The sequence below is a fragment of the Neltuma alba genome, unplaced genomic scaffold (genome assembly GCF_004799145.2).
Source record: "Neltuma alba isolate B1F8T4 unplaced genomic scaffold, ASM479914v2 tig00011775_pilon, whole genome shotgun sequence".
NCBI classification, from domain to species: Eukaryota; Viridiplantae; Streptophyta; class Magnoliopsida; order Fabales; family Fabaceae; genus Neltuma; species Neltuma alba.
In genome coordinates this window covers 269,101-280,649 of record NW_021636398.1, presented here as the reverse complement: position 1 = coordinate 280,649, position 11,549 = coordinate 269,101, and the positions used below count along the sequence as shown (strand labels likewise).

The window sequence follows — 11,549 nt, the reverse complement described above, 5'->3', positions numbered from 1 at the left end:
GATTTTTTTATTATATTCTTGTTGGTTGTTTTAATGGGATTCCACGCCCCAGTCCGACATTGGATCGCCGTAGTAGGTAAACGCCCACTCATTCAATTATTGTTATCATCGTGCAATAAGGAACGAAGCCCGTGGACCAAATTCGATGCGGGTGGCTAACTTTATATAAGGTATAAAAAGATCTGTTTGGTTTTATTATTTAATTTTTATCTATGTTTATATGTTCATTTTTAAATTTCATGTGATGTATATGAATACAATCTAATTATTAATTTTATTCTATTTATGCTACTTCTGTTAAGGGATTCATCATTTCCACTTATAGTATCTATTTGGTTTATTTTTATTCAATACAAGCTTTATATATATTATAATAATAGGTCTTCTCAAGCAAAACATATTTACATTATTATAACAGAAATTGGTTTGAACCAAAACACACAATTTTTTTTTCCCATACAAAATCATGATTATTGTAATCAACATTTATTCCGCAAAGATATATATTATGACTTGGCTATATATATATATATATATATATATATATATATAGCACAATTTAAAAGTCAACCATTTTCTTTTCTTTGAAACTTTCCACCGTCTCTATTAGACTCACTTCAAATGGAATGAACTCACTAATTCCTAATGTCTTCGCCTTATCCTTAGAAATTCGATATGTTGGCTTCAGGGGTTGTTCCTCACACCTAACAAGTTTGAGAAACAAAAGTAATTAAAAGATATATTAGACGACGACATTAATTGTCAACATAAATAAAAAAAATTAATTTGGATAAATAACATCAAATACTCCTTGCGAGGGGGGAAAAAAAAGATACGAAGAAGAAGAAGAAGAAGAATTAAGATCAATTCATAATCAAGAAACTTAATGAAATCTCCTGCATAGAATAATCAAAATACTGAATTCTCTAGAATGTTCAAACAGCCACGAACATTTTCTCTAGGAAAGCTAAAAGAAAAATAAAATCAGAAAAGATAAGGGGAGAAAAGGAAGAGATGTGCATAAAGAATAAAAAGTGACCTCATCGCACCCAATATCATTCTATTAAATTTCCTCAATTTTCAAATCATGATGACCACATACCTTCAAGAAAAAGTTCAATAATTTATTTGAGCTAATTTTAACTACCTGCCTTGACACGCATGATTTGGTTAAATTATGTTTATAAAAAGAAGGATTAATACTATTTTAAGTCCCTGAAGTCTAACATTTTTTTAGTTTTGATTCCTCAAATTTAAAATTTGTAGTTTTTATTTTTGAAATTTGATTTGATTTTGGTTTTGGTTATTGAAATTTGAAACCAATGGTTTTAGTCCCTAAAATTTGACCATATTTTGGTTTTAGTCTTTGTTCTAGGGACCAACAATTAATCTCTAAGTAGATAAAATGAGGTCAAATTTTAGAGATAAAACTATTGGTTTCAAATTTAACAAAATGAAATCAAAATGAGATCAAAGCTCGAGGAACAAAACTACTTGTTTTAAATTTAAGAGATCAAAACTAAAATGATGCCAATCTTAAAAGCTAAAGATAATATTAACCTAAACAAATGAAGGCAGAAATATTCTATTACATAGTATAGGTAATCATTAAAGCAGAAAAGTGACACACGGACACATATAATTAATTTAACGGAGTTTGGAGAAAATAAGAAATCAAGATGTGTATGTGTGTCTTTCTTATATATGCATTCTTACTAAAAACAATAAAATATATAATTGAACTTACTTGTCTGGAAATTGTAACATTGGGTATAGTTCACGTAAAATCTGTACTATTTCAGAATAGTGTTTCACTGTCTCAGCCAAACAATATCTTCCATTAGCCGAAGGAATTTCAAATGCTTGGATATGGGCATTTGCAACATCTTTCACATGGACCCACCCATAAACTTTATTTGGAAATGTCTTTGCACCTACATCAAGTAATTAAGGATATATGAACATTAAAGACTCCTTATTAGGAGAAGCAACACAAAAAATATATCTAGAACATTCGTTCAATTCTTACCCACCCATTAAAGACTCCTTATTATGTCAAATTCACCAGTTACATTTAATCAAGTGTCCTTTTTTTAAGATATTATAATTTAATTATAAACCCATATGAAAAAAAATAAAACACATAATTATACGTAATTGAAAAATCTGACATAATAGAGACGATCCAAACAAAAAGTAACACTTTGGAAGACCTTACAAGTTACAAGAAAGAACAATGATAATTAAGGACATTACCAATGAGCCTTGACTTATAATGATATCACCCCATCCCTCTTATTATTGAAGAGGTTGGGGAATCAAATCCCTATGTGGCAAAGGGGAAGTGCGGGCGTGTGAGTAGTCCGGTTGGAAATGATGCTTAATTATCATCAAACAAAATTTAAGTCCATTTATTTAAATTTATTAAGTAATTTTCCTATCAAATCTTGCATAAGTGGATTTTATTATTAATGATTGTCTAACATAACTTTGAAAGTTTATCTATGTGAATTTTTATCATTTTTTAAAAAAATTCACGCACTAAAATTTTAAAAGAAAATTAGACATAATAAATATAAGTAAATAGAACAAAGTTTTTTCTACCTTTGCGTATTTAGATACATGCTCATTCTTCTTTTGGAAACAAAATTAAATGCGTATCTATAGACACAATCATAGAAAAGGACACAAGGATGGTGACATTTGCCGCATAAAGTCAAATAAAAACTTGATAGGTTTGGGTCACGTGAAGATAACCAACCATCCACAAAACACTCTTAACCAAAAATTTAGTTGTATCGTTTGTATGTTGAGCATTATCAGATGGGAAAAAAGTGTGCCAAAGATATAAATTAAAATTACCATTAAATATGACTAAAGATAAATTAAAATTAGCATTAAATAGAGTTAAAGATAAATTATAAAATTACCATTAAATAGAATTAAAATTGCTTCTACCGATGCGTTAAGTGTTGGTTGCAAGAGAGGTCCTATCACCATTGCTGGATTGATAGTAACCATGTCGATGTTATTTTCTTTCACAAATTTCCAAGCAGCTCCTTCTGCCAGTGTCTTGGAAAGTTTATATCCTGTCCATTCCTGCGAACAAAAATTATGAACAACAAGAAATTCCAAGGACATTATAAGAAACTTACAAATTAAAATTGCATTACATATTAAAAACTAGATGCGCCATTTAAATCAATAATTACTAGTTTAATGTTTAGCGATCGGCACTATTATAATTTAATTAATGTACTTTTAATTATTTATTAACTATCTTAAATAAGAAAGAGTAAAAATAGTAACAAAAATATAGATACAACTATAAACAAACGACAATAAAATTTTTAAAAATAAAAGTAGAAGACTAAAGATAAGAAGTAAAATGTAGTTTAAAAAATAAAAAAAATAATGTTATTCTTAATATTTATAATTTATATATTTACATTGTGGTTTATAATTTTGTGACGCATATCGCTCATTTGCTCGTGAGTCTCGCTTTCTCAAATTTACTATGTTGAATAATCACCACACAAAACAATTTCTATATTGGTTCCGCCTTATCTTTCTCTTGCCTTATTATTCATAAGAGAATTCTCTTGAGGGATGAATTGCTTCTATTTATAAGAAATACTAATAGCTTGTGCGAAATATTTTTTTTCAGTATCATTTTTCCATTTTTGTTCCTTACCTATTGATCCACACTCACTATTTGTCTTTCCATATCAGTATGGGTATTTTCAAAAAATAATTCGCATCTTTATTGCATATTGTCTTTAATAACCAAGTTTAACCAACTTTTTAATGATCCAAATATATAATTCAATTATATATGTACATCTTATAAAAAGGACCAAAGAGAAACCGGTATTAGTTAGTTAAATCAAATGCAGTAATAAAAAATAATAATAATAATAATACGTACCGGGCTAAATTGCTCGCAACCATCTGGAGTTGAAAAGCATGATTCATCAAGAACAACGTCTGAAGTTAGAGGCTTTCCATTACACATCACTGCAGATATGGAAGAGGTTAAAACGAGTCGTTTCAGTGACGTTGATTTTGCGCATGATCTAAGAACATTCAGAGTTCCTCTAACTGCTGGCTCAATAAGATCATTCTGAAACATTCAAAAAAGAGTGGCTCTTAGTTAGAAGCTTATCATTATTAATCGCCAAACCTCTGATGATTTATGGAAAGTCCCAAAAACATCCCATATGATTCGTGCTAATATGTACTCCCTCCATTTTAAAATATAAGCATGGTTTAACCGATTTACAGTTACTAAGAAATTAGTTAAAATCAGTTTAAAATAATAAATATGTAAGGCATGTATTTTTTTTTTTAAATATGCCCTTATTAATGAAGAAAATAAGTAAAAGAGGCAATAAAAAAAAAAGAAAGAGAATATATGGGGATAAAGGTGATGAGAGGAGTGCGTACATGTCTCATAAATAATGCAGTATATACAGTCAATAGCCAAAAGAAAAAATAAAATGCATATGGTAAGGGTAAAATTAGGGGGAAAAAACTCATTAAATGATTAGACAAAACTAAAATATATCTTCTTTGTTTTTTTAAAAAAAAAGAAGACTAAGGCCCTCCAACACAGAGGGGGTATTTTCCTAACATGCCCTTAATTTGCTTTTGTAAGATATATGAATAGAGGCAAAAGTATTTTTAAGTTTGACATTATTTTAGTTTAGTTCCTGAAATTTAAAATCAGTGGTTTTGGTTTTTTACATTTGATCTCATTTTACTCCGCCTCAATATTTTTAGTCCCCGAAACAATGGTTGTAGTCTCTAGAAGAAGTCTTGAAGCATCAAAACCATTAAGTTTTAAATTTTATGGACTAAAATTAAAATGAGGTAAGATTTTAAGGACTAATGATATTAACTCTGAAAAATTTACCCATAGGATTACGGGCAAGTAAATTAATTCTAATTCCATACCAAAAATTTGATTTATTATTAATAGCTGCTCATAAGAATATTTAAAATATTAATATTTTAATGTTAATTCTTTATTCATGAGTTTGGATAACTTAGGCAGAAAACACACGCCATTTGTAGATATGATTCAATGACAGGTGTTCCAGCGCCAATCAACGATCGACCAACGAACGGTTGATGGGGTGATGTTGACCAACATTAGTCAACGCCACTTAGTCATTAGAGCACATTTAATGGTGTAATTAATTTTACATCCCTTTAAAAAATACTCCCTCCGTTCCTTATTATAAGAGACAAATAACCGAAATACGTTGATAAAAAAAACAGTTAAAATTAGTTAAGAACAATTAATGTGTAAAAGTATAATTTTTTTTTCAAAAATGCCCTCATTAATAAGGAGAGAGAGCATGAGAGAGAACAATTAAATTATTAAAAGAAAGAGAAGTGGGAGGGAGAGAGAGTGTGAGTTGGAGATAATAAATATGGGTAAAATAGTAAATCAACACAAAAAAATAGAGACAACTTGTAAGTGTCTCTTATATAGGAACATACCATAAGCATCAAATGTCTCTTATAATAAGGAACGGAGGGAGTAACTCTCAAATCAAATCTCTTAGCCCCTCCTTTCCTTTTATTCAAAATATTAGTTAAAATTAATTAAAAATAAAAAATACGTAAAAAAATATAATTTTTTAAGGAAAAATTGCAAAAAAAGTCCTTGGAATTGTAAAAACGCAGATAGGGACTCTTGACAACTTTACTTTGGGTTTTGACAATAATAATATGTCATGAAGTTATCAAAACCCAAAGTGAAGTTGTCAAGAGTCCCTACCTGCGTTTTTTCAATTCCAAGATCTTTTTTTACAATTTCTTTTTTTTTTTAATACAAAACACCATCATTTATGTGAAGAAAAAGAGAATATATACGTGATATCATATAAGTATTATGAGGCATTAAGTGAGAATTCAACAAGCAAAATTCGAGACACCTTCTAAATATCCTTTATAGAAGGGAACATCTCTTACAAAAAAGGAGGGCAGGAGTAATTATGATCTAACAATGATTATCCAAATTGAGATCATCAGTAATACTCCCCCATCCTAAATATACGGCTTATTTTGTAGTATTATAAAATAAGCTTTACGTTTATGAGCGGAGTAATACTTAATTTGCTTCATTACTTGGGTCCCAATTTTGAATTTTCCCTATGGTATATGCATTGGTAATAATGATGGTTAAATTTGAATGAAATGAACCTGAGGGTCGACGTGGAGACCAAGAACCACAGGTGAAGCAGTGTGGAAGACACCGACACAGCCTTCAACAGCAGAATCAAAGGAACCCTCTTCCAACAGATCTGCTTTCATCAGATGCAATCTCTCCTTTGCTCCTTCCAGTTTCACCAAATGCTCTACCTTCCTCGGATCATCTTCATTAGTAATTAAAGACAATATTATCAGAATATTACAAATTCCCAAGAGCAACCAAATGATGAAACTGAAATATATACATAACTCACTTGGATCACGCACGGTGGCTCTCACAGTGTAACCACGAAGAAGAAGAAGCTTGACGAGCCATGAAGCAATAAAGCCAGAAGCACCAGTGACGCACACCACCATTCCTTTCCCTGCGTCGTTGCTTTGTGCCATCGTTTCGGATTAAAGTGGCCGATGAAATGAAAGAATGTTGAAGCTGCTTAGTTATAATTATATCAGCTAGCCCTCACTTCCTCTTGCTTCACACCAGTCCTCGACCGCTTCGCTGTTATTTATAAGCTTTAAATTTTGGGGGAGGGGTTTTTGAGTTTATTTCAACATTTAATGGTTTTTTTTTAATTTTGCGTTTACATTTAATGCATTTTCGCAGTGTTTTAATTACTACCACACTTTCTCATTAAATTTTTTCTTTCATCTTTTTCTTTATTTATTGTTTCTCTTAACCTCTTTACAAATAATAAGACCATATTTCAAAAAAAAGAAATTAGGGCTTTCAGTCTTTAATGTAAGGTCTTAATCTATTTTATTTTTAATATTTATATATTCTGCCCTAAGTTCTATTGGGGATTATATATGTGAAGGAGTTTCTGAAAGCGTATTTTCAATACATTTGATTGATTAGGTATTTTAACAAAGATAACATCTATCTATTATATATAACAAATTTAACTAATTTTCTTAATATCTGTAAATTGGTTACCAAATTTTTATATTAAGGATAAGAGGTACGTAGTAGTATGTATCTTTCATATTTATTAATTTTAACCAATTTTAAGTGATTTTTTATTATACACTTATTGGTTGTTTCCAATGAGATTCCACGCTCGAGTCCGATGATCAACGTGTAAGGAAAACGCCCATTCATTCAGTTAAAGTTATCATCGTGGTTTTGGGTGGCCCCAGTAAAGGACGAAGCCGGTCACGAGCTGCCCTTATCAGCCTGCAGGCTCCAGAAGCATCCCCTTGGATAACTTAAAGGAATTGAGTGGTTTGGAGTAATTTCATGTGAGATATTTATCAATCTCCGTTGCATTAATCATCATCATCTTCTTCTTATAATGCGGGTGAGAAAAAATGCAGAAAATGTGTACCGCATTTGTTTGTTGTATTCTGTTTTTGTTTTTCCTGTGTTATCATGCTTCAAGTTACCTAATTTTTGCGGATTATGATGAACTTTTGTTGTATTTCACTATGACTTGGCTATGTATTTAATAAGTATCTATTGAGATGAATAAAATGTCTTCTTCCTCTATCATTTATTGTTCCCTTTCTGCTTTGTCGCTTCCTATTTATTTGCATAGATTAAGAGAAGCAAACTTATGAATTTGATAACTTGATATAATAAAATACTTCTAACATGTTTTACACAAAAAAAAAATTTAAACTATATTAATTTTTATTAATATAACAAAACTAATTTTATCCTTATTTAATATATAAACATTTTATAAAACAACTATCTATACTATAATAAATAAAGAGCAAAATAATATATTAATATTAAAAATTTATAAAGTACTATTTCACAAATAGAATTAAGAAAAATCTTCTCTCTTCGTTATAAATAAGACCTAAAAGATAAGGTTTTACACATCATCAACATCAAGAGAGAGAGAGAGAGAGAGAGCTTGAATCAACTTGTTTTAATGATAACAAAATTAATAAAAAGATTGTTTTGGTTGAAGAGATTGAAGAGACCACCTATTCAAAAAAATATTTTTGAATTCCTAGCATTCCTAAGTACAAACTTTCAGAATGAATTCGTACTTTATTCCGTTATTAAATTATAAGATAGAATTAGTGCGATTTAAAGATTTTTTTATTTCAATAAAAACATATTGAAAGTGTCATACCATAAGTTCTACACACAATACAAACTTTGAAGGGATAAAATTAATAACGCAAGTTCAAGTCATTAAATTTTGGATGGCGAAGCTGTTTCTTTGTATGCTTGGGTGTTACATATGCTAGCCCCACCCCCCCTCGCTTTCGAACTACAGTAAGTCTTCCACGTGTTTGAGACTTCTGACGTCCTCTACTATTTGCGGTAATCCCCGGCTTTTGAAATGTTACTTTGTTAATCTATTTTTTTTTTTTGATTATTAGATTCTATATAAAATGACTAACGTTATAATATTTTACGGTGATAAAATGATTTTCTCTTTATTTTTAAGCATTTTTTTAAATAAAAACATAATTTTAGATTTTTTTTTGAGAAATCATAAAAAAAAAATTTAAAAAAGCATCGTTTCATCGCCGTGGGTCTTGAGATATCAAAATAACGTCACTCATTTTAGGTTGTCGTTTTGCAGTTATGAACTTTGACCACGAAGATTCGATACATGAAAGAAACGGCCCCATTCGTTCCATTTCACGTTATCAACATCGTCGTTTTAGGTGGCTCAATAATAGAACTGAACCATACATGAAGTAAGGGTTTACGTCACTTAAGCCTCTATCTTAGATTTTTTTTTTATAGATATTCCTACATCGAAAATGATAATTAGGGAATTTTTAAATATAATGACACTTCATCACAAAATATGAACATACTTTTAATGCTTAATATATAACAACAAGACAAGTTAATTGATCAAAAATTCTAAATCCCCCTGCTCTTGTGTGTGTATGAAATAGCAGTAGAATTTAATTTACATTTTTTTTTGCAAATTTTAATCTGTGGTTTTGTTGGAGATATAAAATGTATGAAAGTTAATAATTTTCAGTCATAATAATAATAATAATTTCTTGGACAGTTTTTTTATGAGTTTTGTACAAAATTTTTTTTTAAATTTTGAACAAAAAAGAAGCATTATTTTCAGACAAGAAAAGGATAGCTTATATACTTGACTCATTGAATGATATATTATAGAATTAAAAATGCCTAATTAACGATGTAACCATAATTCACTGAAGAGTTCTCCACTTTAATTTTCAAGATAAGAGACCTATTAGCCACGCCTTATCAGTTGAAAGTGAAAGTGATATTTTTTTCCCCTTTTGTTAACAAATTGAAAATGATATTTGAATCTTTAAAGTCCACATCCATTAGCCATATTGACTATCACAAAATATTTATATATTAAAAGAAAATAACGAGAAAATTATTGATAAGTCCAAGTACGAAAATAAGAAAAATGTTAATAAGTCATCAAGTGATCAACTATATTTTTGAAAACTTGTAATACCGATTTGTTCAAAAAACGGGTTGGGTATAAATTGTGACATCTGAATATATTTAATTAATAAAATTTGAATAATATTTTGATTGTGATTTATGTATATTGAATTAAATAAGGAGTATCATTATTAAATGGGATTTCAATTGGAGGCTTAAATGAAGAAATTTAAAATTAATTTTGAATTTGAATATATTAAATTAAATGGAAAGCATCATAATTAAATAGTATATCAATTGAGGACTTAAATAGAGAAATAAATAATGATTTCAAATTTTTATATGTTCCTCCTGATTTCCGAATCTTTAATTCAAATATCATTTAAATAAATAAATAAAATCACACTTCTATAAGAAATGAATCTTTAGCTACCTTCGATAACACAATTTATTAAAATTTAAAATTTAATCAAACATTCTAGTCTGTGTATCACACAAGAAAAAAAATTTCTAGTTTAATCTTTACAAGTCAAACTTTCACATTAACAAGCTGAGCTCAAACTTTAACATATTAATTAAGTCCCTTAGCCCAAGAATGAAAATAAGCCAGATTTTAGCTAATTACGTTTGAGCCTATAACACAGATCAAAAGTCTAAATATAAGCCTAAAATTGTATGTAAGTTTTTGAAAAAATTGCAAATAAAGACCTCCAAATATGTAGAATTGTGATTTGGGACTCTTAATTTGGAAAATAACAAATAAGGACCCTGTTTCACTTTTGCAAATATAAAATTATGATGAAATGTCTAAAATGCCCCTTAGCCAAATTGTGATTTGGTCTACTGAAATTATCATTTGTTAAAGTGAACTTGTCATTTCCCATAGTCAACTCGTCATTTGGCATACCCTCAGCCAAGTTGTGGTTTGATCTATTGAAGTTATTGTAACATTCTAAGTCTTATCGGGTTTTAATAGCCTCTTTTGGTTGATTTTGAGGACGCCGCGGCGCACCGAGAGTTCCAGGTAGGCTTTGTGTTTCGGGCAGGTTTGGCCGCAGTGAAGTCATAGGGACGTTGCGGCGAAGTTGTTCAGGTGAGCGAGGCTTCCCTTTCGGGAAGGTTTCGCCGCGGTGAAGGTAAGGGCATGCCGCGGCGAAGTTTTCTGGGCGAGCGAGAGTTTCCTCTCGGGAAGCTTTCCCCGCGGCGAAGTCGGGTTTTCAGGCGAGTAATCCCTCTCGGGATTAGTTTGCCGCGGCGAAGATATAGGTTCGCCCCGGCGAAGATATGGGTTCGCCACGGCGAAAGGTCCCGAATCTATATAGATGCTGGAGGGTTCAGTTGTGCGAAAATTAGAAAATCTGAAGGAGGAGAGAGGAGCTCTGCTAGGGTTTCGGTGTTAAGGCTTGGGAAAGACATTTCTAAAGATCCATTACCTCAAGTAAGTGATTTTAACCTCTAATCTACTTTCTTTCTTGGAATTTATGAGGATTTTTGGTGGAACCCTAGGATTTTCTAGGTTGTGATGGAACTGAGGTTTTTGACCGATTGTTTTGAGTTTAATTGATTGCTTTGGGTTAGTCTAAGTATTTAATCAGTGTAGTTTTCTTAAATCTTGAGTTTTTGAAGCTAGGGTTTATGGAAATAGGTGATTTGGGATTGAGGATGACAATGTAGAGATTGATTTTGAGTTTTGTGAATTGGGTTATGTCAAGGAGGGTTAAATTGGATGTTTAATCGGTTTAGATTTGTTGTTGAAACCTCAATTGTTCAAATGGGATGTTGGAGGTTGAATTCCTATAGTGGGTCCTTGAGGTTTGAACTCTAATTGATGCTTAAAAAGGGGACTTGATGTTTTAATAGATTTTTATGACTTTGGAGTGTTGCCTTGATAGTTATACCCTTTGAGTTGGGTAGAGTTTTGGTTAGAGCTAGGAATTTTGTGTCCCCAAATGTTGTGTTGACCACATTATTAGTT

At 30.5% G+C, this 11,549-nt stretch overlaps 1 protein-coding gene across 1 annotated transcript in view; it reads right to left on the bottom strand.

Moving 5' to 3' along the window:
- Nucleotides 1-455: 455 nt before the first annotated feature.
- LOC114717780 (cinnamoyl-CoA reductase 1) overlaps nt 456-11,549 on the bottom strand; it is a 20,642-nt gene continuing 9,548 nt past the window's right edge. The window contains exons 8-13 of the mRNA XM_028902974.1: nt 6,477-6,587; nt 6,214-6,386; nt 3,929-4,123; nt 2,931-3,099; nt 1,748-1,934; nt 456-704 (exon numbers count right to left, since the gene is read on the bottom strand). Coding sequence (XP_028758807.1) covers nt 560-704; nt 1,748-1,934; nt 2,931-3,099; nt 3,929-4,123; nt 6,214-6,386; nt 6,477-6,587 — 980 coding nt within the window. The 3' untranslated portion in view covers nt 456-559. The remainder of the gene's footprint in view (nt 705-1,747; nt 1,935-2,930; nt 3,100-3,928; nt 4,124-6,213; nt 6,387-6,476; nt 6,588-11,549) is intronic.